The 26,395-nt window shown below is 51.5% G+C and overlaps 4 protein-coding genes across 6 annotated transcripts in view; 1 reads left to right on the forward strand and 3 right to left on the reverse strand.

Moving 5' to 3' along the window:
* Positions 1–964, reverse strand: part of PAK2 (p21 (RAC1) activated kinase 2) — a 42,814-nt gene extending 41,850 nt beyond the window's left edge. The window contains exon 1 of the mRNA XM_082486956.1: positions 846–964. The gene's annotated coding sequence lies outside the window, so the exon portion shown is untranslated. The remainder of the gene's footprint in view (positions 1–845) is intronic.
* Positions 965–5,116: 4,152 nt separating this feature from the next.
* Positions 5,117–10,978, reverse strand: PIGX (phosphatidylinositol glycan anchor biosynthesis class X; the record flags this gene model as incomplete). Its single annotated transcript, XM_082486870.1, has 6 exons — positions 5,117–5,681; positions 6,761–6,861; positions 8,104–8,317; positions 9,235–9,376; positions 9,824–9,887; positions 10,882–10,978. 6 exons carry the CDS (start codon positions 10,976–10,978, stop codon positions 5,523–5,525), a joined length of 777 nt encoding a protein of 258 aa, XP_082342996.1. The 3' UTR covers positions 5,117–5,522.
* A 258-nt stretch (positions 10,979–11,236) lies between these two features.
* On the forward strand, positions 11,237–15,373 carry CEP19 (centrosomal protein 19). Of its 3 annotated transcripts, XM_082487016.1 has the most exons (4): positions 11,547–11,576; positions 11,685–11,828; positions 13,866–14,067; positions 14,370–15,373. In XM_082487016.1, exons 3-4 carry the CDS (start codon positions 13,938–13,940, stop codon positions 14,729–14,731), a joined length of 492 nt encoding a protein of 163 aa, XP_082343142.1. In that variant the 5' UTR covers positions 11,547–11,576; positions 11,685–11,828; positions 13,866–13,937; the 3' UTR covers positions 14,732–15,373. The 3 variants fall into 3 exon arrangements, with proteins under 3 accessions (XP_082343143.1, XP_082343142.1, XP_082343141.1); XM_082487017.1 differs by lacking the exons at positions 11,547–11,576; positions 11,685–11,828 and adding an exon at positions 11,237–11,307; XM_082487015.1 differs by lacking the exon at positions 11,547–11,576 and having other exon boundaries at positions 11,587–11,828.
* A 4,277-nt stretch (positions 15,374–19,650) lies between these two features.
* Positions 19,651–25,342, reverse strand: NRROS (negative regulator of reactive oxygen species). Its single transcript, XM_082487104.1, has 4 exons — positions 25,146–25,342; positions 23,345–23,458; positions 22,603–22,726; positions 19,651–22,354 (listed from the first exon to the last, which is right to left on the reverse strand). Exons 3-4 carry the CDS (start codon positions 22,708–22,710, stop codon positions 20,387–20,389), a joined length of 2,076 nt encoding a protein of 691 aa, XP_082343230.1. The 5' UTR covers positions 22,711–22,726; positions 23,345–23,458; positions 25,146–25,342; the 3' UTR covers positions 19,651–20,386.
* Between the last annotated feature and the right edge of the window lie 1,053 nt (positions 25,343–26,395).

Consider the following 26,395-nt stretch of genomic DNA (forward strand, 5'->3'; position numbering starts at 1 on the left):
AACGCTGCAATATCTGGACTGTCTTCACTCACCGTAAGGCAGCACGTGAACCGGTTTATTTTGGCTACCGGCAAAGTGCGACGCCGCTCCTTGAAAGCCCGCCGATGAACTCGCTACTCCCAAACAAACCTTTAGGCAGTTACTACATACAGGTTTTACCTGGCTAAAACCAACTTTATTCTCCCTGCTCCCCAAAGAGCTTACCATTAAACAACCAAACTGTCGGCATAAACACAAAAAGCAGTAAAAAAAAAAAAAAAATTAAAAGCAGAAAGCACAGGAAGGGGGGGTGGAAACAAGAGGGTGAAGGGGCATAAAAAGCAACGGTTTGGAAGCGGCAGGGGAAGACGTGTGGGTAATGGCAAACCGGCTGTGACAGCGGCCGCGAAGACACCGGTGCATTCACCGACCCGCCTGCGGGGCGCGGGGAGGGCTCCGCTGCATTGCGCCCCATTTTTTTCCCCCCCGTGAGGATTTAGAACGGCAACACCCACACCGACGTTCCCCCCGAGATTAATGAGGCTTTAACCAACTTCTCGAGGATTTTGAGAGTCACCACCACCACCACCAGGGCGGGGGGAGGAAGGCGAGGCGGGGCCCACCGAGGCCCAGCTCCGGTCCCCACCGCCGCCCTCCCGAGGCCGGAGCGGGCCAGGCGCCCTGGGCCCGACCGCGTTCCTGAGGCGGCGGGGACAGCGGGCCCGCGCTGCCGGAAGCTCCCTGAGGCGGCGGGGAGGAGCGGGGGGGGGGGGGGGGGGGGGGGGAATGAGCCGCCGCCACCGGGAGCTCACCGCCCGCCGCAGGCCCGGCGGACTCCACAAAGGCGCGGGCGGGAGCGGACTCACCGGGCTGGGGCGGCACCTGCCGCCTCAGGGGACGGGCGGGCTGAGCGGGCGCGGCCTCTGCGATGGCGGCGGCGGTGGTGGGACTCCACCGAGGAGGAGGAGGAGGAGGCGGCAGCAGCGGCGGCAGGAGCCGGAGGGGGAAGCGGAACCGCCGCGCGTGGCCACAGCCGGCGGGGCGCCGCCCACACGACTACAACTCCCGGCAGGCAGCGCGCCCGCACCGGAAGTTGCCCCGGCGCGCGGGGGATTATGGGAGGCGCAGTCCGGCTGAGGGAGCGGGTGGGCCCGGGGAGGCGCTCACAGCCCTGAGGGCAGGGGAATAATTAAATTATATGTATAAAAGGGGTGTGTTTTTTTTTTTTCCTAGGGCGGTGGGAATTTGGTCCCGCAGCTGGCTACCGCCAGGGGGAAAAAAAAAAAACACACACAGAGGCTGACTGCTTCTAAACAGGCTCTTTTTCACCCCTTCGCTTCATGAGGAAAACCACAGCGCAGGGGCTGCATCCCCAGCAGCGTGGCAGGGCGAGGGAGGGGCTTCTGCCCCTCTGCTCTGGGGAGACCCCCCTGCGGTGCCGCCTCCAGCTCTGGAGCCACCAGAAGGATAGGACCTGTTGGAGCCGGGCCAGAGGAGGCCCCGGAGGAGCTGGGAGGGCTGGAGCCCCTCTGCTGGGAGGACAGGCTGAGAGAGTTGGGGGTGTTCAGACTGGGGAAGAGAAGGCTCCGGGGAGACCTTAGAGCCCCTTCCAGTCCCTAAAGGGGTACAGGAAAGCTGGGGATGGACTCCTGATCACAGAGTGGAGTAATGGGATGAGAGGGAATGGTTTTACACTGAAAGAGGGCAGATTGAGATATTAGGAAGAAATTATTTCACTGTGAGGGTGGTGAGCCCCTGGCGCAGGTTGCCCCGAGAAGCTGTGGCTGCCCCATCCCTGGAGGTGTTCAAGGCCAGGTTGGACGGGGCTTGGAGCAACCTGGGCTGGTGGGAGGTGTCCCTGCCCAGGGCAGGGGGTTTGGAACTCGATAGTCTTTAAGGTTTCTTCCAACTGTCACCATTCTATGATTCATGCTGTGTTGTAGTGTCTCCTTGAGGTAACAGGGCTGGTGGCAGCCAGCCTGCTCTGTGACCAGGAGTTTGGGCAGGGTACCTGAGAGCATGCTTCGTGTTCCTCACCTGTGCTATGCCCTGGAAGTACTGGAAGGGGCTTGTTTTTGTATAAATATAGCTGACAACAAATTAACCTGTCTCCCACCAACTTTTCATGTCCAGGAGTTCAGTGTTCAGCATTCCTGGTGAAACCAGCATGTGTTAGCTACAGCAGCAGGACACAGAGCAGCTTTCCACATTGCGACTTCCTACCATCAGTGACCTAAGCAACTACTCAGGTGCCCAGGTTCCAAGAGATGCAGCAGTAACACAGCTAAGCAAGCAGCGTACGTGCCCTCGAGGCTTCTCCCCCAATTCCTGTGGTACGTTTAATCTTTCAAGTGACTTCCCCAAACATCACCTGCCCTGCAGCTTGGGGCTCACCTCCTCTGTCAGGCCTGGCTTGAAGGAACATCTGATTTTTCCTTCAGAAGGAGGAGGAGATGCTTCTGTCAGCATCTCTTTGTACAGGTCTTGCGGGGGAAAGTAGCAGGCTTGCAGTACAGCCTCAAACCTCCATGCAGGTCCAGGCACAGAGAGCACAAATCAGACTTTCCAGTTTCTGTTGCTTTCAGCCAATGCTTGCTGGCCGTCTTCTTTCTTACTCTCCACAGAATTACTGCAGACCCAACAGTCACAGAAAACTTGCCCCTAAGGACCTGCCTTATTCCAGACCCATTCTTCCAGGAACAAGACTCCAAAGTGACCCTTCTGTGGCTGCTGGCGACTGCTCTGGTCTGCTTCCTGCTGTGGGCAAAGCCATCTTCCTCACTTCTCTTTGCATATTGCTTTGTTACTTTCCTGTTCTGACTCAACTCCATATCTGATCCTCCTAGGATCAAGCTTTTGCTAATTCGTCTCTGCACTTACCTCTCAAGAAACCACAGCCCATTTCTGAACTTCACACTTCCCTCAGCTCTCCTTTCCTTTCCTTCCCTATAAGGCGAGCTTACTTCTTGCTGCTTGTACCCCTAAACCCACTCAGCTCCTGATCCCAACTGTTTTCAGAATCCTTACCCCCCTCCTATTCTTCTGTCTCTCTCCCCAGGCACATCTTTTTAAACAAACTAGGAGGGGTCTTTTTGTTTTGTGGGTGGGTTTTTTTTTAGTGTTTTACCCATTCATTTGTGATTCAGAAAGTCTTAACTCCTAACGTGGCTTTTAACACCCCTGCCCCTTCCCCTTTTCTTTCATTGCTCTAATTCCGTCTTTGTACACATCAATGATGCATGTTTGTGTCCGACCCTATGCTCTCTTGCTGAGAACTCAGCCACCCCATTTCCACCTCCAAAGCTGCCAGAATTTTTCCATGGATTCCTCCACATCTGCCAGTGATGCCTGTAGGACTGGCACCTGCATCCTCCTGTGTCTAGCACACCATCAGGGCATGCCCCCTAGATGCAGTGCTTGTTTAATTTTCCAGTGAAACTTTCTCTCCCGTAGTTTCTGGTATGGGAGAGAAAGTTTCACTGGAAAATACCTTTACCTTAACATTACAATAGTTACTAGTTATTTACAACTTTTAAAGAAAAACTTGTCTACTATATTTATAATACAAATGCTATGGATTTAAGAAACAGCAAACACTTGCTATTTGCTGTTACAAAAAAACCCCATCCATTGAGTTGTTCTGCCATCTCTCTCACATTTTATGTTAATCAGAATCAGTACTACTCAAGTTCAGCTGAAAAACTTATCGGTGGGATCTTGATGAATTTTAGACATGCTTAGACAGCCACGTGCCCGTCAATCTCATTAGCGCACATTGAAACTATTCTAAAGTCAACTATTTGGTTCGTACTGACAGCACTAAGCTCCCTGTAATTCAAACCCCTCCTGCCTCAGTTTCTCCTACGACATCCTACCATCGATGTGGGTTTCCATTCTCAGATCCTCACGTGTACAGATTTCCAAATCATCCACTTAAATATTTTTGCCACTTGCAGCATTTTTTTCTCATTTCTCCAAAGGACATTGCCATTTCCTTTCACTAGGCTATGATATCAGGCAGCTTGTTTTAGCTAAGGAATTCAACCTGTGATTTTTCAACTGGTACCATCTGATGTTAGAAAAACCTGTGAGCTTCCAGGTGATAAAGACCTGCCAGAGCTGAGGGGCAATCTGGGATGTTGGCCTTCCAAGGGTGAGACTGCAACACGGAATTGTGCAGTGTGTTCTCAACCTGCGTGAGAGAGAGAGCGCGAGAACAAACTTGACTCTGGGAATTAAAAATTCCACTCGAAGCGTTACAATACTGGTCCATAGCCCTGCTGCGCTGATGTGGTTAAACAGGCCAGCAAATCTCTCTGCAATTGTTCTCTTTAGTTTCTCCCTTCCCCCAAGCAGATGCAGTGCATGACTCCTCTGAGGTAGCGGATGAAGTACTGGCGCAGCCGTCATCATTCAGCACAGTCAAGGGAGAACAAGAGCCCAGTGTCAGACCACTTGCCAACCTGTCGTGGGCGAAGTCACAAGACGAGCTCTCTATTGAATTCCAGCAGAAGCAGAAGAAAGATGCCCAAGGGATCCTGAAGCTACAGCTGGACAGTGATGAAAGGCCGATTCTGCTGATGAGAAGTCTCTGCTGCACACAGAGCCCTCAAAAGGAGGTCAGAATTTGAAAACCAGAATTTTCACTCATCCTCCTTACACATGCACTCCCCCAAATCACCTGCTTTTTACTCACAGCGTACAGGGAATAAAATCTATTTTTTTTTCTGCCAACAGTCCCCAGGAGTTACCATAAGCTCATAATGCCACCTACTGACAATTAGAAACAGCAACCGCGCTCTTCTGTCCATCCAGAGCAACTCAGGTTTTCCATTAAGTAATTTCCTCTCCATTTCCTTGTATTTATCAACTGTTCTGATGGCTGAATGCAAGTCTTCTAAATATTTGCTTCTTTTCATCAGCTTTTGTCTTCCAAGGGTTATTCTGTCACCTTCTGGTGTAGGGAGAAATTTCTTCCAAATTTTCTAAACTCTTTCAACTCTGACTAACTTGACCAAGAGCAGCTAATCCCTCCCAGTTATTAGAATGGGAGAGATTATTTAAGCCTTCTCCTGTCCCAGGTAAACACAGAATATCCCATCACAAATTCACATGTAACCCATCTAGACAATGTAAGCGAGCTTAAAATTCAGAAACTTTAATGACAGATAATGCTTTTCTAACCAATCCCTGAGCCAGTTAGTTTAAATTCAAGAAATACAAACACCTCGGCAAGAGGCAGTGCTGTAGTCAATGCAGGCTCTGGGCCAGGGGGAGGGAATCAGAGACCCAGACTGTAGCAGTCCTTCCAGCATTTTGCAGCACTATTCCTACCCTCCATCCGCTTTGGCTACTGACCACATGCCAAAACAGTCTTCTGTGTGTGAAAGGTGTCTGTAAGAATTAGGCCAAGGGAACTATAACCCATTATGGGACCCTCACACATTACCAAGATAAAATAACAACAGAGTAGGATTCATTTAGGAAGCTGATGTAATAGTCAGTTAGTTTTGCTGGACAGAGGTCAATCATTCCGTATTTCTTTATTCTGAGCAGGTCACCGAGGAGAAGTGTCCATATTTGCATACAGCCGCAAGAATCAGACTGGAACAGAGCACCGTGGCAAGGAGAGTCACAACACACACTAAGGAACTGTGTTGCCTGAGCCCCACTGGAACCTGCAGAATCGATTCCTCATATGCCTACAAAGAAAAATAAATGGGTTACAAATAAATGGATTACAATGGATTGATTGCAACTTAGAGGATTAGTAACTAGACCACTATTTAACTAGTCCTTTGTTAAGGCTTCTGGGATTCAAAATCAAAACCAAGATGGGACATCACCTTTCAATTTACAGCAAGCGGAGTGCCAGCTGCTCTTGCGTTACAAAGCTCAATAAATTTATCCACTACCATTTTAAATGGGAGCCATTTATATCCTCTGCATCTTTGTTCTTACAATAGGCTTGCCATCGTGGTTACGTATGTAATACAGCGCGGAAGAGAGAAGCTCTCAGACTTAGAAGTCAGTTTTCTCCAAGGTGAACAAACAATTGGTTTCTCTGTGATGCAGGAAGCTCCAAAACGTTTTTGGACAAGCGCTGCAGATATCCCAGATGTCTGCAGGTATCTTAAATGTAGGCAGGCACGTGCATTACAAAAATAACAGATTTGTTATCAGACAAATTAGTCTTATTTCTGAATCTCTATGCTACTGCAACCCTTTTGAGTATCAAAGGCAGTTGTTGACCAAACTAAAGTTCCAACTTTCCTTGATTTTGAACACAGAATAAAGAAACTTCACCTTTTCCTAGATACTTAGCCAATCGGATAACAACCAAACAAACAGAAGTGACTTTTTTTTTTTTTTTTTAAGATGTTATTCCTTCAGCCTTCAGGGTTTTACCCGTCCTTTAGTTAGATCATAAAGTAGTTTTCTTCTTTGCTACTCCTCTGAAGCACCTATTTTGCAAAGACCTTTCTTAATTTGACCACTGCGAATTATATCCTAGAATTCCAAGTAAACTATTAACAAAAAGTGAGGAGAACAGCCCCATAAAGGGCTAGAAGAGCACAGTGACTACATGCATGTCAGAAGGGCAGGATGACCCCCATTAAAAGCTGGTCACAAAGGAAGAAGGGAGCCTCCCTGAGGGGGGGAATCACACAACTAGTCTTTTACTGATTAGTTCCTGTGCTATGGAAGTCACTAATCACAGAAAAAAAGGCAGCAGTTGCTAAATGAGAATGCAGAATTCCCACCAGAAATGAGAACTCACCGGTTTGTGCGTTACGCTGTACCACTGACAGGGACCAACAGTTTTGCCTGAGCAGGGAGCTGCCACTTCAGCAGGTTTCCAGCACTCTGCTGATAGGCGATCTATGGAAGATGTTAATGCATCAGCAGGATCAAGACAGGATGAAACAATAGGGCCTGCAAGACTTTGCCAAATGAGGCATATTTCCTCCACAATGACTAGACAGAATCTACTCCCTGAAAGCCAACACCACTGACAGAAATGTGCCAGTTCTGCAAAGTGGTGCTGGCAGTCCTTTTCATGAACTTTGCCACTCTTCCCTTCCTGAGACAGCAGGTACCCAAGGAAGACTCTCACCTGTGTGGTATCTTGGCCCTTCTGTCCTTAATAGGGCACAGAATTCATCACTGGCCTGCAGACCCCTCAATTTTAGCCATAGTTATAATTTCTCTTCCCCCAAAACACAGAAGCCATTCTTCCATTTCTCCTTGTTGGTCTCCCGTCGGCACATGCAAGAACTCCCCTCCAATACTTCGAATGCTATATTATTAATAATAAATATATTTTCCTGCTCATAAGTAGTAGATGTGGCAGAAAAATGGGAACACTTCACCCCCCTTTTTTAATAGATCAGGCAGTCTTCCCTGCTCTGATGTTTATCCCAGAAAATCATTGCTCAAATAACACACAAATGAAGATAAATGAGCTGAGAATCATTAGCACATTTGACTTGGCAGCTAGTAAGAATGTTTTGTGAAAGGAAATACAATTTGTAGCAAAAATGTAGGATTTAATTGTTTGTGTAATTTGGAATATTCATTGTCAGTGGATGTCAGGTTCTTGTTTCACAGGAATCTGAGACTCCAACCATCCTAACCTTCAGGCACACAGTTTGCTACATTCCCCCCTTACGTACAGGGAATGCAGGAAGAAAGTGTTAGGAAACCACCAGAATACTCTGATTAATACGTGACAGTGAATTTTAAATGTGCCACACATGGCTTCAGCTGCCAAGAGAAACACTGTGAAAATGTCGTCTGAGACGTTGACCTTTAACAAGCCAGGGCCTTTAACAAGCGAGACCGCAACAAACAGACCAACTGCCAATGCTTTCAGCACAAGGGTACAACGCAGCAGCGCAACGCCAAGAAATCTGTTGACAATTAATCTGCCTTTGGTCAGGCAGCAGCAGCATTCAAAGAGGAAGACAACGTGGTCTTTATCAGGGCCACTCTTTTCCCCTCATGCTCACATGACTACCCAGAGCTCCATCTCCGGAAGACAAATACAGAACCAGATTCCAAGTTCTGGATTCCCCCCAGTTATTTCTCTCTCCCCAAAAGAACACATAACGAGAATCTCACTGTCACAGCAGCAGACCAGTACTTCTGGGCTCTTCAGAACAACCAACGCTTCCTCACTGTCTTCTGCCGGCCGGTGGTAGCGCCCATGCACAGGCAAGGCAGCACTAAAACAGCGAGAACACCGAGGGTCGGGTTCCATGTACAGGAGAACAAGAAGGTCTGTGGCCAAGTACTCAGGAGCCTCCACATCGATGACATCAGGAATTAACACCGCCTGCAAGCAGAGAAAGATACAGATGTGGCTGCGATCAGAACTGACCCAAGGGAGGGATGCGGGAAAAGAAAACTGTATGAACGTTTTGTGCATGATTCTGGGATTTAAGAGGCTGCTGTCTGCTGTGGTAACCTACTGCTGCATCAGAAGGGAAAACTATTTTCCTCATTCTGTTTTCTAACACTGGGCCTGATTTCATGGTCAGGAAGATCAAGTTGGAAATTGTGTCCTCAAGCTGATGCAAAATCACTTTTCAAGTCCCTCTCCAATGAGTGATTCTTACGTGTGAAAAGTGTGCAGTGCAACCGTGCCTACAGCCAAACCTAAGAGGCATTAGCTTAATGAGGTGCATAAGCGAGGCCATACCAGCACCTGCAAGCACCCCAACAGCAGAAGTTGCCCAGAGTCTTTTGCATCCGTATGTTTGAACTGAATTAAGATGACCTTAAAGCCACAGCCTTAGCACATCTCTCTACCCAAAATGTGAAGCAAGCACTGGAAAGCCACATGGAAAGCTGTGACGAAAACGAAGCTGTGACGAAAACGAAGCTGTGACGAAAACGAAGCTGTGAAGCTCTTTTGGGGAGGTTAACCTTCCGTCTCCTCAACCTGAACAGCTTTTACCACAGCTCCTCATCTGGGGCTGAGCAGAGTTGCACTAGCTCCCTGGTATGGATGCCTGAATGTGGAAATATCAAGCAGCATATGACACAAAACGCCCTGCACTGAGTGATGCTGATCAAGCTGAGAGATACAATGAGATGTCATGAAGATGATACTGTGTGGCATCTTCTTCCAGGAAAAGGAATTAATCACCTGGGTTCAATGAGACAGATAATGACCAGAGATTACCACTTCCCGAGCGTACTCATCCTTACCTGACTAAATGCCAGGTGTTTGAGCTTTGAGGTGGTTACCTTTGTTAAATTGTGCTGCTGCAGCGATGCCAGCTCGTAGGGATCCACATAGATTCCTGGTGGAAGCCGAGTTCTAGCTGCCACTGTGCATCCTCTTGCATCCTCCCCTACTACACCAAGTTCCACCTTCACCAGCAGGTCCCTTCAAACAAGCAACAGCAGCAAAAGGTTTACACCTGCACTTCAAAAGATGGCACAAACCCCCCCAAGAGTCATACTCCCCAATGCACAGAGAGGAGATGCAGCTCTCACGTCCTATAAAACAGTCCCCTGATGAGCCACGCAGTCCTTCTCTAGTGAGAAAGATGCAGTTCACCCTGACTCCATATCCGTGACATGAAGTTTCACTTCTTTGTTAACATCTCAGAACGACCAATGGCCTCCTAGATCTTCATCTTCGAAAAGGGCCACCTGTTCTTCCTCTACTATAGCTGTAATTGTTAACTACTTGATCGTGCTAATATATTCCTGGGGCCTAGCTATGCCTATGGATCACAGATCAGTAAGCTGATACAGCTGGGAATTAGGAGAGAAACTTCTTCACATGTAAAATTACCCGGCACGTTATTCTGATAGGGTGAGAACTCACCTGTGAAACCCCTCTTTCAGAAGCTCCTGCGTGACAGTGGCATCCTGACAAGCGGCCTGCACATCTAAGCACACAACGAACGAGGCATGGTGTTTACAGAACAGCACATGAAATTACCACACGAGCAGACAACCTCAACAAGCAAATTCATATCATCTACAAACACATCATCTGCAAAACCTGGCACAGCAAAAGGGAAACGATAATTCAATTTAGTACAGCCAACAGCCATTTTGTCAGTGGAACACCAAGCTTCAGCTACCACGAAGGCTGAAATCTCTTTTTTTCCACTAGAGCAATTTCCAAAAGCGTGCTTTTGTTTTTACTAAGGAGTCTGTAATAATCAAGGCCAGGTTGGACGGGGCTTGGAGCAACCTGGTCTAGCAGGAGGTGTCCCTGCCCAGGGCAGGGGGGTTGGAACTGGATGATCTTCAAGGTCCCTTCCAACCTAACCCATTCTATGATTCTATAAATCCCCGCCTTTTTCCCCACTGCAACCCCCCTTGCAGGTGTGATTCCTTATCTCCTACTTTTACATCCATCCCTGTAAGATCCAGATTTTAACAATTAACTTTGTGTTACAGCCATTCTTTACTTTTTCCTCTAGGTTTCCTCAGGATTGCCCTGCTAGAAGTGAAACTCCAGTCGCCTTACGTGCAACACATCAGCTTGAGTGGAGACCAAAAGCAAGGCGATGTTGGCTGAATAAGAAATTTTGCAGAAGGTAATTGCAGCTGGTTTTCAGTTACTTAACCCGGAAAACTGCTTGTTTCTGCTATTAATTTCAATAGACTATTGCAGTTGGAAGGGGACCTACAATGATCACCAGTCCAACTGCCCGACCACTTCAGGGCTGACCAGAAGTTAAGCATATTATTATTTTACTAAGTGCATTGTCCAAACGCCCCTTAAACCCTGACCGGCCCGGGGCATCGACCGCCCCTCTGGGAAGCCTGTTCCAGCGTCTGACCGCCCCTCTCGGTAAAGAAACGCTTCCTCGTGTCCACTCTAAACCTCCCCAGCGATTCTCCCGCCGCAGCCGCTCGCCCCGCACTCACGGAGGGCACAGAGGAGCGCGGCCAGCCCGGCGCGGAGCACCGCCCGGCCCTGCCGCCGCCGCCACCACCACCACCACCACCGCGGGCCGCCCGCCATGCCGGGCCCGCTTCCCCCGGCCGCCCGCCGCGCCCGCCTGACCCCGCTGCGCCCCTCACTCCGCGCCACCCGCCGCCGAACGCCGCCCCTCCGTTAAACACCACCCCACCGCTTCGGCCTCGCCGCTCTCCCCACCCGGTGCGCGGATCCGCGGCGATAGAGACCGGCCGGTCGCCGCCGCGTCTCGCAGGCGCTGCCGAGGGCAGCCCCGAGGGGGCCTGCGGCAGGGAGGGCCCGGCGGCGGCGCCGTAGCCATGGCAACCGCGCAGGGCAGGCCCCCGTGGAGTGGGGTAGGCCTCGGCCCCGGGAGGAGGCCGCCACCGCCTGAGGTGAGGGGAAAGGAAAAAGGAAAAGGAAAAAGGAAAAGGAAAAGGAAAAGGGCGAGAGGCAGGAAGGACAAACCAAATCCTACCCTGCTTCCATTCTCTTCTTGGCGTTTAGGCCTCGACCCTGAGGGTCAGCTCCTCTGGTGGAAACGAGCAATAGAAAAGCGTCTTTTTAACGGTAAAAGCAGTTCTGCTGCGGCACAGAAGTTGGTAGGGAGAAAAACCTTACCTATTTGTTTTTCAGAGCTATTGAAACCAGCCTTTCATGCCTGGTAATGAAGATCTCTGCCTGCGTTACCTGTGTAACCTCTTTCATGGGGATCCTTATGGCTTCATCTCATGTTGGTATTTCTCACCTAAGAACGGCTTTGCTGTTTCAGAGATGGAGGCCTGCTCTTCTGTCAGCGACCCTTCCAAAAGCCAGTTTGGTTTGAAGCCTCATTTCTCATTTTAAGATGGTGAAAGCGGCTCTGGAGAGACTTCTGCTTTTCTCCCCAACTCATAGAACTGTATAAAAGCAAAAGGTATAGTGGCTGTGGTTAATTTTCAGTATTGAGAACTTTACTGCAAATTTGAACTCTTTCCTATGTGGTTTTTAACAAAGGAGGAAGACTTTTCAGCTCGGCTTCAAAGTAGCTTTTGAAGATTAAAGCAATTTTTCTTGATTTGGAGACATACGTTAATTTGGGGTATATAATTTCTTACTTTGCCTTACTGCAGTCTGTAGGGTAGTGGGAGAAGGAGATAACCTTTCACATTTGGCAGGTTTTCACTTACTTAAAACCAAAAGAAAAATAACACATGCGTTCAGTGTTGTACACTAAGCCGGGAAAGAGGATCTGCAGCAGATCTGGATCTTTTAAGTCTCCTCTAATATTTCATCTGACTGGAAAAGGGGGCAGAGCCATGGGCAGGGCTGATGGCTGAGGCGGTCTCGAGAGCATTTTGGGTGCGGACAAATGTGGTAAGGCAGAAAAAGAGAAGTCGACGCTGTCAGTCAGCCTGACGTTCCCCCTCTCCTCTTGCAAGACAAAATGCTCCAGAGTAAAAAGGATAATTATGGATTAACTTCCTAACCGCATTCATGTGGTAGCTGACCAACGCACTAGTGCTTGAGAGTTTAATAGTCCTTACTTTAAAATGAAATTCTAGTGCATACAGTATGTTTGTGCCATTTGTATAAACACAGCCGTATGTGTTGTGGGTCAGTCAGCCCTTCCTCCCCACCCACCCTCTTTCTCCACCTTTTAAGTAAGGCAAAACTTCCCAGTTCCTCCATGCGCACACAGGCAGCAGCTCGGCATTTTCAAATCTTCTGACGTTCTTGACCTTCATGAACGTTTTATAGGTTAAGCTGTACTGGTGGGAATGTGCTGTGTAAAAAGCATTCCCGCATGTCCCTTGTGAACTCTCAGCTTTTCAGTTTCATCGATGGTGTATTTTAGTTTGAGGAGGAGTAAACAGTTGAACATAATCTCTTCTCTTTAAAATGAATTCATGTTTTCATTGTGGCCTAATAAGGTGTTTAATTAATTTTGTCCTTTATTTCTGAATCTCTTCTCTGCCCATCTGTCGTTGGTGACAGATACACTGCTGTACTGAGGTCTTTCTGAAACTGTAAGAAAGCTTTACAAAAACTGACTAGGTATCCCTCCTCTTAAAGTCTTGTAAAAAAGGGGAGAATTCCAATGTTACAGATGTCAACATTATGGATGCAAGGTTCTCCCTTATAATATCAAATAAGGAGTATGATATCCTGAGGTTTGTGACAGAAACAGAGACAACTAAAGGATAGTTGAGCCATATCAGTACATTTGTATCTTTTCAAAGCAAATATGTATAATAGACAAGTATGTATAATAAAATTCTTTGTTGCACCTCTTGCAACATTCAGATTTAATTTTATGGAAACTCAGTGGGGTTCCCAGACATTTCACATTTTCATTTTATCTGAAGATTCTTTTCAAATATGCTCAAAGAAGCTTACAGCAGAAAAATATCATTGTATCTTTACAGAAAAATTGGTTTCTCCCTGAAGTCACACCTGGAGCTTTCATATGAACTGTCAGGTGATAAAAAATTAAAAGCCTGCTGGTTAGAGCAGAAAAGGGTTTGATAGGTGAATAATTCCTGGCTTTCCAGAGAAATTGATCTACTATGCAGTAAGTGGTGTTTGTGAAGAAACTGTCGTATATTTATTTACTATTTTATGGCATTTTTCCACTTTAAAAATGAATAAATATTAAAAAAAAAAAAAGTCTTTTAGGTATCACTTGACTATGCACTATTTTACTTAGCTAGCAGACCAAAACATTAATGTGTGTGTATAGGTAATCCCGGTTCAAAGCCTGAGTAGTGACAAAGGTGTAAACCAGGAGTTGGGAGTCACTCTGCGCCCTGGCACCCGCCTCACAGAGTGGAAATTTCCCACTGAAATCGGGGAGGTTTACACCCTGACTGCATTGGTTTTGCTGAAGATGGGTCACTCTAACCCTGATAAAAAGAACAGGACTGGGAGACCCTCACTCTTTCTTTCCCTTTTTTCTTTTCCTGTTTTTCAGTGAGCTTTGACATCGCTGAGGACACCTCTGATACAGCTGACCACGCTTCAGTCAGCAGCAAGAGCTACTGTAATGACTTACGTTGCAAAGAAGTGCGGCATCAGCTTTCAGCCTCCATCCATCATCCTGATCTACAAAGACGACAGCAAGGAGAAGACTCGCCAGCGCATCATGCCTGTCCGAAATTTCTCCAAGTTCTCAGGTGCAGTGTGTTACTTGTAGCATTCCCCAAGTCCTCTCCAGACACAAGGGAGAGGAACAGCTAGTTGGTAACAGCATTTTTAGTGACCGCTGGGTGGCTTCTCACCAGCATGCAGGGAGTGCAGAGAGGGGTTGATTTGGGGTAAGACTGTCTCCCCCGAGGACCCCAGGGCTTCATCTTAACCCAAGTCATGGCTCTGCTAAGTCTGGAGGCCTCGCTTGTGAGGGTTTGGGAGAAGAGGATCTGTTTATGGGAAGGGATTTGTTTGCAGGTGTAATTTTTCCTGGTGGCTTTCTTTTTAGACTGCGGCTTGGCTGCCGAGCAGCTGAAGAATAACCCTCGGCACAAGGCTTACCTAGAAGGAGTCTCACTGCGTCAGCTCCAGAAGCTGTACAGTTTGCTGAAAGGTCATCTGGGAGGAGAGAGCCTGGCTGAGAGCTTGGAAAAGTTTCGGCAGGAAGAGACCATTGACCCAGAAGAGGATCTGAACAAACTAGACGACAAGGAACTAGCCAAAAGGAAGAGCATCATGGATGAGCTCTTCGAAAAGAACAGGAAGAAGAAGGATGACCCAGATTTCGTCTATGACATTGAGGTTGAGTTTCCACAGGATGAGCAGCTGGAGTCCTGTGGCTGGGACGTGGAGTCAGGGGAAGAAATCTGATTCCAGACAAAGATGTCTCGGATGGACTGTTCAGAGACAGATCTCACAGTCCTGACAGAGAGAATGATGTCAGCGGACGTATCCTACCGCATCATTTTCAGGTCATGCCATTGATGCACATTACATTGGCGACAGAGAAACCAAGGCCAAAGATGCTACGGCAATTCCAGGTTTAAAAAGCCAGACTCGATGAAATGGAAATCGGGCAGCTGAACTTATTGGGTTCAGCTAAAAAGACTAAAAAACGTCTTTTCCTACAGATGAGGACCTAAAATAATTTTAAATTATTTACTCTTTCACTTCTTTACATTTCAGTCAGCTTTGGCTGAAAACCTCCCCAGCTTGCCTTGCTGTGATTACTATTTAGCTTCGTCTGAAAATGAAGTGTTAAATATTTATGTCTTGAAAGCAATGTTAAAGCTTTATTGTATGCATCTGGTATTTATTATTACTTGTTGGAATGTTAAATAGATATTAGTCTCTCTGGATAAATCAACAGTGCATTGAGAATATTACTCTTGCATTTCCTGAGTGACGCTTAATTCTCCAGCTTCAGCTTATGCAAATATAAATCCTTATATTTAAGAAACAGGATATCTAGAAAGTAAGTTGGTCTTGAAAATACTATTAAAAATACAGTGATTTCAAGCTGATGAAGTGAGGTGTTTTGCTTCCTCGTACTACTAGATGATGCTTGCGCAGTAAGTGCTCAGTTCTGGGAAAATGTGCTTAAACTATCCGAAAAAAAATAGCGTGGTAGAAGGTCACAAAGGCTGGGAGTGGTTTTAGAATAAAACAAAACCTTTAACCCTGCCACCACATCGGACTACAGTTCCTGGCTCACTCGAAATCAGGCTAGAGGAGAACCTGACGCGACAAGTAAAGCTACAGGAAAAAAGTCCTCTCCATAATGTCTTGATGATGACTGAGAAGTTCATCTCCGCAAACGAGTATTTTACTTATAGAATCACAGAATCATAAAATGGTTTAGGTTGAAAAGGACCTTGAAGATCATCGAGTTCCAACCCCCCTGCCATAGGCAGGGGCACCTCCCACTAGACCAGGTTGCCCAAGGCCACGTCAAGCCTGGCCTTGAAAACCTCCAGGGATGGGGCCTCAACAGACTCTCTGGGCAACCTGTTCCAGTGCATTACCACCCTTAAAGTGAAAAACTTCTTCCTAATGTTCAATCTGAACCTGCCCTCTTTCAGTTTAAAGCCATTCCCCCTCGTCCTATCGCTACATGCCCCAGTAAAAAGTCCTTCCCCAGCTCTCCTGTAGGCCCCTTTTAGGTACTGGAAGGCCACAATAAGATCTCCCCGGAGCCTTCTCTTCTCCAGGCTGAACAGCCCCAACTCTTTCAGCTTCTCCTCATAGGAGAGGTGCTCCTGCCCTCATATCATCCTCGTGTCTCTCCTCTGGACACACTCCAACAGGTCCATGTCCTTCTTATGTTGGGGACTCCCAAGCTGGATGCAGTACTCCAGGTGGGATCTCACGAGAGTGGAGTAGAGGGGCAGAATCACCTCCTTTGACCTGCTGGCCACACTTCTGATGCAGCCCAGGATACAGTTGGCCTTCTGGGCTGCAATCGCACACTGCTGGCTCATGTTGAGCTTCTCATCAATCAGCACCCCCAAGTCCTTTTCCTCAGGGCTGCTCTCCAGCCATTCCCCACCCAGCCTGGATTTGTGCTTGGGATTGCCCTGACCCAGATGTAAGACCTTGCACTTGGCCTTGTTGAACTGCATGAGGTTGGCTTGGGCCCACCTCTCCAGCCTGTCCAGGTCCCTCTGGATGGCATCCCTCCCCTCCAGCGTGTCTACCTCGCCAAAGAGCTTGGTATCATGGGTAAACTTGCTGAGGGTGCACTGGACCCCACTGTCCATGTCACCGACAAAGATGAACAGTACAGGCCCCAGTACCGACCCCTGAGGAACACCACTTGTCACTGCTCTCCACCTGGACATCGAGCCATTGATCGCAACTCTTTGAGTGTGACCATCCAGCCAGTTCTTTATCCACTGAGTAGTCCATTTGTTGAATCCATGTCTTTTCAATTTAGAGACCAGGATATCATGTGGGACAGTGTCAAACACTTTGCACAAATCCAAGTAGATGATTCCTATCCTGAAGTTTTTAATCCCCTTGTCTACCTCAGCTGGCTGGTCCTAGCCAGATCCTGCTCTCTTGTAAGAATTGGAGGACTAAATTTAGGATTCTTTAGAAAATTATGCAACTCCAAAAGCTTCCCAGGCTTTGGCGCTCTGTATCTGTGTGGCTGTGAGTGGGACGGGCCTTCATCCCAAATTGAGTCGCCTCAGCAAACTGATGCCTGAGGTAACCAAGAGGAGCTGTAAAGTGCCTCCAAGACTAGTTTAGTTCCTGTCTTCCTTCTTGCAACCACAGATTATTTTAAAACTGTCCATTTTAGCAATAAGACATCGTATCATAGCGCAGAAGCTGGGGTTTGGAAGAGCTCTCCTCCTACACACTGAAATGATAGAGCCGGTTCCGTGAAAAATCTGAAACGGGTGTCAATTAAACCACTGTACTTTGTCATCACTGGAAAAGATGAGTGAGCTTATGTTTGTCCAAGGCAATCTTCAGTTCAGAAGAGAAATGGAAGCTGATGCCTTATTTGCCAAAAGTTTAAATAAGACCTGACTCAGTTCTTCCACCCACCAAGGGGTTTGTAGATCTCCGACACAAGCCTCGCTCTGTTTCCAGCCAAAAATTGCAACGTGACAGCATATAAAAGATCTCCCGCTTAGGTGGGAGGGGACACGTGGGGACCTCTGCTCCACAGCCTGCCTGCCCAGGGGTCAGGCCAGCCTGCACCCGGCTCCGTCCTGGCAGGGCTCACAGGATGGAGCCTGCACCCCCTCCCCAGGTACGGCTGTCCTCACCAGCTGAGTTCTACGTGAGGTTTAATGAGTGCTGAGTTGACAGGGGTGATTACTTCCCCTGTATGGTGAAGTTCTTGCTGGTGCATTCCTCCAGCCCACCCAGGTCCTTCAGGATGGCAGTCCTACCCAGTATCAACTGGTCCTCCCAATTTGGGCTCATCTGTGAGCTTGACACGAAGGCGCTCCGTGGCCTCCTCCAGATGATGGACAAAGACATCAAACAGGACAGATCCCAGATCAGACCCCTACCATATGTGTCTCCTCACCAGCCTCCTGGTAGAGCGTGTCCTACTAACTGCTATGCTCTCTGCTTGATCACCCAACTGATCTTTACCTGGTTGCCCACTCATCCAGACCGTGACATCCTCACTCGGATACCAGAACGTTAAGGGATAGACTATTGAAAGTTGTACTGAAGTTGAGGGAAATGGTACCCACTGCTCTCCCCCTGCCTACAGCTCCAGCCGTTTCGTCGTGAGGGGCAAGCAGGTTGGTTGGGCATGACTTACCCTCAGTCAATCCACACCGACTGCTCCCAGCTACCCTCTTCTAGAAATGTGCTTCAAAAAAGCACATTCCATGGTTTTCCCAACACAAGGGTGACAATCCTGCTGCTCCCCATGATGTCCTTTTGGGCATTACTGAAGATGGGTACGACATTCCCCTTTCTCCAGTCATTGAGGACCTCCCCTGATCTCTGTGACCTTGCAAAGATGATGAACATCAGCTTTGTAAGGACACGAGCCACTCTAAAAGTGGAAGCTCATCTTGTTGCCCTGACATCCCTTGCACGTCCCTGCTCTGGGTGAGCCTCGGCTTTCCTGGCACCGTGCCCAGGCAAAGCTTCTAACCCCTTCCGTGATGGAGGAGCGTTGAGTATCCCCCACATCGGCTCAATATGAGCAAGAACACCCGTGATTTATCCATGCCCCAGGCAGTGCCGGGTGCCCGGGTTCCCACCTACGTGCATGGCCATTGTTGGGCCCCACATCCCCCTGCCAAAAGGAGAAGCAGCGGCGGCCACGGCAGTGGAGGAAGCACACACATCCACCCTCCGAGGCTGGACCCGGCACCCACAGCGGGGGGAGAAATGGCCCCAGGGAGTGGGGTGCTCACAAGGGCACCCTGCCAGCGTGGAGACATCGAAACACGGCTGTGGTACCCAGTGCCGGCGCAGACCCGCCGTAGGACAGACCCACCGTAGGACATCACAGGGACTTATTTATAGGTCACTGTTGTCCCTCGGGCATGCGGCTTACGGGCAAAAGAACGGCTGAAATAGGTTGAGGGATTCCCCAGCTGGGGCCTAATTTGGTTTTGGCTATTTCGGTCTAAAATAGGGCCAGAAAGCGGCCGTTTGCTGAGACAGATTTGACAGCTGGGTTTCCAGAGCCTTGCCAGCGCTCGGCCCCAGCGGTGCTGCCAGCTGGTCCAGCATGGTCCAACCTACGCCGTTTTTCCCAACCTGGCACAGCAATCAGCCACGCAAGGCTCACCAGTGACCCCGGTCCCTGTCCCCACGCCCGCGCTGGGGAGGACGCTGCCCCCGGCACACCCCACCGAGCTCATCCGAGGCCAGGCAAAGCCCCCATCATGCCCACGCTTGGCACCGCCGCTTGCTTCCCCGTGCCCCACGTACCCATCAAACTCAGACAAACGTTTCACTGGAGACATCCCGAGGGCGCCGCGGGGAGAAAGCCGCTCCGGTTCTCAGCGGGGCTTATGAGTTCGCGCAAACCACCATCACTTCTCATTTCCACCCACAGCAGCCCTCCGAGGAACGAAGCGGCACTTCCCCAGGTAGCGCGCTGCTGGTACGAGAGAGCCGGTACGTGCTGCGACCAGGGCTGGGGTGGAGGAAACCCCCCCCCCCCAACGCTGCCGGAGCTGACAGCCCGCCAGAGTGGGGCTTGCACAACGAGGAGGAAGGCTTTCTCTTATTTTATCTCCTTTGCATCTGTTTAATCCAGCAGTTGCTGGAGGAAAAGAAATTTATGATAAAATATCATATATACTGATATAATTTATTCTCACGTCTTTCAGTCAGTATTTTACATCGTTGCAGCTTGGGCTGTTTTTAACGGGCTCTTTTAGCCACGATAGTGACTTAACCAAGCAACAACACCCCAAAACGTGTCTTTCAGCCCTGCTGACAACGCCTGTCTTATCCACACACGCACACGGGTGCATGCCCAGGGCTGCCCGCGCGTTTGCCGGTGCCGGCAGCCGCTGCTGCGGGCAGAGCAGCGTGGGAAGCCGCAGCGATGGAGACCCTTCTCTGCAGCGCCCAGGTGATGGTCCCTCCCTGCCGAGGCGACACGTGGAGGGCCGGTTGCAGAGCTGGAGGATGTTCTGCAGCAGAGAGGTGGCTACAGGGGTGAATAAATAAAAGGAACTGCCTGAAGGGGGGGCCAAAACCAGCTCTGGGGGGCAACTGTCTGTGCCCCTTTGGCCAAGAGGTGTTCAGTGTCACGTCTGCTTGGCTCTCACCAACATCAGTTGAAGGTTTCTGCTGAAGACATGTCCCTTGAGGATGCCCAGCACGGCCGCAGGCTCCATCACTGGGCACAGCCCCGCATCCTTCAGTTATCTTTAGGGCATCCGTAGCAGGAACAGCAGCTCTCCCAGCACCCCCGGCTCCTCCATCCACCAAGTCTCCATCTCACCTGCCTGAGAGGGGGTGTAATCCTGACAACCCGCTCGCATTCACCGTTCCGGAGCCCTTCCTCCTCCTCCTCCTCAGCTATCAGTAAGGGTTGGATACCCCGCACCGGCTTTTCACCATTTTCAGCAGCTTTTGCTTGAGCATGAGGAAGACAACAGCGAAGGCCACCAGGAGCGTCAGGCAGGTGGGCAGAGCCAGCACCAGGTAGAGGAGCGCCAGGTCGGCCGTCTGCCAGCGGCAGCTCCGCAGGACGGGCTCGGGCAGCGCCCTGGGGCTCAGCGTGCGGGAGGCGTAGCTGCAGGTCACCTCCCGCCCGTCAGGGATGTGCAACCCCTCGACCTGCTGCAGGGCGTCCCACCAGCCCAGCGTGCAGCAGTTGTAGGGGTTTCGGCTGAGGTAGACCTCCCGCAGGCTCTTCCCCAGCAGGGTCCGCGCCATGTCCGGCGGGAGGGCCGGGAGGCAGTTGTCCTGCAGGTCCAGGCTGCGCAGTTTCAGGACGCCCAGCGAGGTGGGGAAGACAGTCAAGGAGTTCGCCGACAGGTCCAAGCGCACAAGGCTGTTAAAGGCAGAGAAATCCACGGCGGTGGAGGAGAGGCTGGTGTTCCTCAGAGACAACACCCGCAGCGTCAGAGCAAGGTCCTGCAGCCACTCCAGGTCCCCGGTCAGTGCCTGGTGGTTGTCGGAGAGGTCCAGATGCATCAGCGATGTCCCCTGGAAGGGGTGGCCAGCCAGTCCTCGCAAACCACAGCCAGCCAAGGAGAGATGAGTCAAGGTCTCGACACCCCTGATGTCCACACAGGGAGGGCTCTCCACCTCACCTGCGACAGCTGGCTGGGGACAGAGGTCGACCCGGTTGCGGCTGAGGTCCACAGTAGCGATTTTCCTGGTGTAGGTGAAAACCCCAGGAGGAAGAGCCCGCAGCCTGTTGGTGCTGAGGTTGAAGAGCTGCAGGTTGGGCAGGACGTCCCCAGCACCCGCCTCCGCCCCCAGCTCCACCAGCTGGTTCTGGCTGAGGTCCAGCTCCATCAGCATGGCTAAGGGGTCCCCCTCTGAGAGGTGAAATGTCTCCAGGCAGTTCTGGTTGAGCTTCAGGTGGGTCAGGGAGGGCATCTGGGCCAGGAAGCCCTCCGGCAGGTACCAGACCTGGTTCTGGCTCATGTCCAGGAGGCGCAGGGAGGAGAGGTTGCTGTGGCAGATCTCATCCCAGAGGCTGACCGTCGTGATGTTGGTGGAGTTGCCATCAATGAGCAGGAACTGCACCGTGACATGTGCCAGGGATGTGCCGTTGGGGAGGCGCTGGTAGAAGCTCATCTCGTTGTCCTTCAGCAGCAAGGAGTGCAGCTTGCTCTGCCGGGGCAACACAGGGAAGAAGAGGAGGCGGTTGTGGGACAGGTCCAACACCTCCAGCTCAAAGAGGTCATCACTTTCCAGGGCCAGAAACCACTCAATGACGTTGTTGCTGACGTTGAGCACCCTGAGCTGGGTCAGGCCGAACTCCACTACGCATGGGAGGTAGTTGTAAGCTACGTTGAGCCTCTGTAGTCTTTGCAGCCCTTCAAAAGCTTGGTCAATCTCAAAGATGTAGTTCTTCTCCAGGTTCAGCTCCAACAGTTGTGTCAGGTTCGTGAAGACGGACGAGTCCAGCCTCATGATGATGTTCCTGGCAACAGACAAGGACTGCAAGGAAGACAGGTTCAAGACCAAAACTGATACCATGTCCTCAGTGAGGCGGTTCCCAGCTAGATCCAGCGTCCTCAAGGCTGGCAGAGTGGAAAGAGCAGCTGCTGTCAGTGAGTAGTTGGTGAAGAGGAGGTTGTCTGCCAAGGAGAGCACATGGAGGCCTTGGCTGCTAAGGAAGGCACCGGGCTCAATGATCTCCAGCCGGTTCTTGGTCAAGCTGAGACACCGCAACTGGTGGTACAAGAGCAGAGAGGCATTGCCCAGAATCTGGATAGTGTTGTCATCAAGCAACAGTTCCTCGATATCACCTCGAAGATTTCCTGGGACAGAGCTCAGCCATCTCCTGGTGCAGTCCGCGGTGCTCTGCACCTAAAGCAAGAAGTGGATATGTAACACTGCTCTTAGAGGCAGGAGATGGGGGGCAGAGGAGGGAGAAGTTTGGGGAGCAGAGTGAGGATGGAGGAGGTGGGTCTACGGTTAGAGCCTTGGCACTCCAGTCCACCCCTTAGCTAAGCCAGTAGCTGGGAGGGGAAAGGTCTGGAGATGCTGAAGCACCTGGGCTTTGCAGGACAGGACCAAGCAGTCAGAAGGGTGAGGGTTTGCAAGAGAGGACTTACAAGCTCACAGCCGCCGGGAGATGTTGCCCAGGCTGCGACTGCCCCGCTTCCCCATTCCGCTGCCAGGAGGACCAGAAGCAGGGAGAGACCAGGGAGCGGGGCCTCCATCTCAGCGGTGGCACTCCTGCAGAGATGGAGACAGAGGTGAGAAAGTTAAAAGCTGCAAACCGCTCTTCCCGAAAGGCCCAGGTGTTCCCAAGGAGCCCATCATGGCAGCGGTGATCCTTGTGCATGGCCGGCCTCCTGCCCGTGGCTGCTGCCTGCAGGCAGGTGCACAGCTCCTGTTGTCACCCCCAGGAGCGCTGGGCTGCCAACATGCCATAGTGGTGGCCACCGTGCCCCACGAGACCTGGGCCACCACGAGCTGCCCATGGGGAAACGGCAAAAAGCCCCGGCACCGAGCCCACCCGCCCCAGCAGGAGCCCTTGTGGAGGTCCACCAAGGAGAGACTGGAGGGCAGGAGAAGGGACAGGGAGGTGGCAGCCGGTCCCCGCACAGGGTAACGCACGTGGGAAAGGCACCATCGTCGCTGCACAGCTGCTCGCAAACGCCACTGAACTGCAACCCTCGAGCAGAGGCTTCCCCACCACTGCCAGGGCTCCCGCCCCCCCTCTCCGGTGCCAAACACTCTCCCCAGGGGACACCGACCCAACCACCACCGAGTCCCCTCCAGCACCCATCCCTGCCGGAGATCCTCCCGGGGAAGCGGAGGCTCTCCAGCGCAAGGTGCCCTTTTACTGACTTGGTGGAAACGGAGTTGACAGCATTTGCATCTGGGGAAAAGCTGAACCTCAGGCAAATGAGCAGCGAGGTCTCGGCGAGTGCTCGGCAAGCGGCGTTTTCATAACTGCCAGTGCTTGAAGAAGAAAGAGGGGGTTATTTTTGGCAGCCCAGGTAGCCGGAGCCTCACAGCACAGGGGGAGCAGGAGACACGTCCTGGGTTGTCTCCTTCCTTGGGACAGACAAAAGCGTGAAGCCAGTGTCTTATCAAATCTGGTGGGGATGGAGAGGAAGCCTCCCTTCCCCAGAGCAGAGCTGACACACAGCAGCTTGTGCCCTCCCAAGCCCTTGGTCTCCAGCGGCGCCTCATGCCCATGCACGGTAGCAGGAGAGGGACCCCAAAAAAACAGGGGCTATAGCTCTGCCTCACCTTTGGCCCCCTGAACCCCTCCGCAGAATCATAGAATGGTTTGGGTTGGAGACCTCCCACTAAGACCAGGTTGCTCCAAGCCCCGTCCAACCTGGCCTTGAACACCTCCAGGGATGGGGCAGCCACAGCTTCTCTGGGCAACCTGCGCCAGGGGCTCACCCCTCTCAGAGTGAAGAATTTCTTCCTCATATCTAATCTAAATCTCACACTGGCTGATCATCCAGATCAGCCTTTCTTTGCCACCCACCCTTGGCCTCCCGCAACCTCAGAAGGTCCTCCATCCTCCCACGTTCCTCCCTGGGGCTGCAGGGATGGCGCCTGCCCGGCCAGGAGATCAGGCAGCAGGATGGGCAGGAAACCCCTGCCTGCAGCCCTGCACAGGAGCCCACACGCGAGAGGTTTGGGAGCACCCAGGGTGCTCCCCACAGCGCTCACCAGCCCCACCACCAGCCCACGCAGCCGCGGCTCTTGCAAGCGTGGGCATCAGCGACACACAGCCACCGCGGATCTTCAAGCTGGTGAGGGGGGCTCCCCAAAAAAAAACCCCTGTCGGGGCTCCCCCCTCCCCAGTAAAGGTATCGGGGGGCGATTACTCACCACGTGGGGCGGCGCGCGGGGTTTGCCACAGCTCATCCTGCAGCAGGCGGCCCCTCCGGCTGCGCTCGGGGAGGGGAGGGGGGGGAGGGGGTGTCTTGGGGCCAAGGGTAGGGGCGACCTGTTGGGTTTCTCTCCCACCCGTTTTCTCGCTTAGCACTAATATAGCCTTTGCGGAAGGAGCTAACGGAAACTGCAGTCACATGGAGGCAGAGAGCGCGGCCAGGCACTTCGCTTACTGATCTCAGCACTTACAACCCGGGTCATGCACTCGCACCAGCTCCCCAGCAAGGAGGAACCGCGGGGGCCGGGCAGGCAGGGAGGGGGATGCCAGGGAAAACCGGCCCCCGCAGCTCCTGGCTTTCCCCACTGTTCCCGGGGACAAGCCAGCACTGGGGACGACCCTTACACCTCGACTCCTCTGCAACAGCTCCAGCAGCAACACCCCTGCAAGGGGTTTCAGGCAGCAGAGCTAGTGACCAGGGGGGGTTTCTCGCCTGCGGAGCCATGCCACCGACCTGCTGGGGCTGGAGAAAAGCTCTCCCCTGCATGGGACCTACTCCCATTGTGTCCCTCTAGTTCCCCGCTTGCCTCCAGCACCCAGCACAGGGGCTTCGACAGGAGCCAAGGGATGCGCTTCCCGCAGGGGAAGAAGAAGGTGCTGTCATTTCCCGTCACATCCCAAGGTGAGGTTGAACATGTCCCCAGATGTTGAGTCCCCACTTTGGGACACCAGCGGCCAAGCCCCTTGCGTCGTCTAGGTGAGATTTGGGATGCTCAGATCCCACCGCCCACAGACCTTTGGGTTTCCTGGGGTGGCTCGGGATTTCGGGAAACCCAGGGTGCAAGTCAGACCCATCCGGATACAGGGACCTCCCAAGTGCCAATCCCTTTGTCAACGTCAGCATAAATGGCTTTTCCCACAACTGCTGATGCAGAGAGAGACAAAAAAAACACATTTCCAAGGCAATATGAACAGGGAGGACCCCTTCTTCCTCACCCTCAGTCTCCCTTCCCACCCCATGTCTCCCCTCCTCTCCCAAGGTCCTCCCGCAAATCCCCAGCAAATCCAGCCGCTGAGTGGGAAAAACAGTTTGCCTGGATTTACCTAGCTGGGAAAGGGTTCAAAACTACGGAGAAAGGATTCAGCCCTGCAACAGCACGCTGTCCAGTGGGATCAGCAGGTACCACCCTGCAAGGTCCATTCTCCAGGTCCCAGGCACCAGCACCGACAGGACCTTCTGCAGTGATCGGGAGATGAACCGTGTTACTGCGGCACGCCAAGCACCCCCACAAGGGACATCACAGCCCGGGTCATCCCCACCTGCCAGACCAAGTGGCCCCCAAACTCCTGCAGCCAGCACAAACGACTGGGGAGATATTTTATCTGCCTTCACCCTAAATTTCATTTCTTCTCTGGAAGGGGACTGAGCTGTCCCATGTCACTCGCGGAAAAGCCCTGCGGTTTCATTTCCTCCATTTTCAAGGAAGTTTGAAGTATAAAAATCAAGAAGGAAAAGAGAGAAGCACTCCTCATCCAAGTGAACCGGAGCAGATGGCAGAAGTCCCACAGCCGGCCAAAATTCCCATGGCGTTGCTCGAGGTTGCATGAAGGGCTGAGACTGGCTGATTACAAACTGACTCCTCATCCCCAAAACCCTGCCACGAGCCCAACCCGCACCAAGAGCCAGCAGAGATCTGCCCAAGGGCCAGGAAGTCCCAAAGCCGTAAAACTCGAGCATCCTCACGTGCGGCAATACTCCACTCTCGGGTCACCTGGAGGATCCTGGGAGACCTTCCCATGAGATTCCTTCATGCAGTGCCACCAAACAAGGTGGTGTCCAAAGGGTCAAACCAGCTTCCTCTCTGCAGGAGGTACCGGGAAAGAAAACAATGTGCTTCATCTCCTGCTTCATCCCCAGCCCATCGCTTTGGCTGGCCGAAGCCACGCCGGCGTAAACCCCTTTCCCTAGCAGCAAAGGTGCTCGCTGACGGGACACCGTGGGATGGGAGAGCCCCCGCACCGCCCGGCCACGTTTCGCCCACCCT

Source organism: Vanellus vanellus (assembly GCF_965231255.1).
Source record: "Vanellus vanellus genome assembly, chromosome: 8".
Taxonomy (NCBI): Eukaryota; Metazoa; Chordata; class Aves; order Charadriiformes; family Charadriidae; genus Vanellus; species Vanellus vanellus.

Bases quoted from the DNA above. Each gene is read 5' to 3' on its own strand.
- CEP19 (XM_082487017.1), top strand. From the start codon at position 13,938: ATGACTTACGTTGCAAAGAAGTGCGGCATCAGCTTTCAGCCTCCATCC. The intron at 14,068-14,369 runs GTGCAGTGTGTT...CTTTCTTTTTAG, and splicing joins AAATTTCTCCAAGTTCTCAG to ACTGCGGCTTGGCTGCCGAG.
- NRROS (XM_082487104.1), bottom strand. From the start codon at position 22,710: ATGGAGGCCCCGCTCCCTGGTCTCTCCCTGCTTCTGGTCCTCCTGGCA. The intron at 22,355-22,602 runs GTAAGTCCTCTC...TTCTTGCTTTAG, and splicing joins CTCCCGGCGGCTGTGAGCTT to GTGCAGAGCACCGCGGACTG.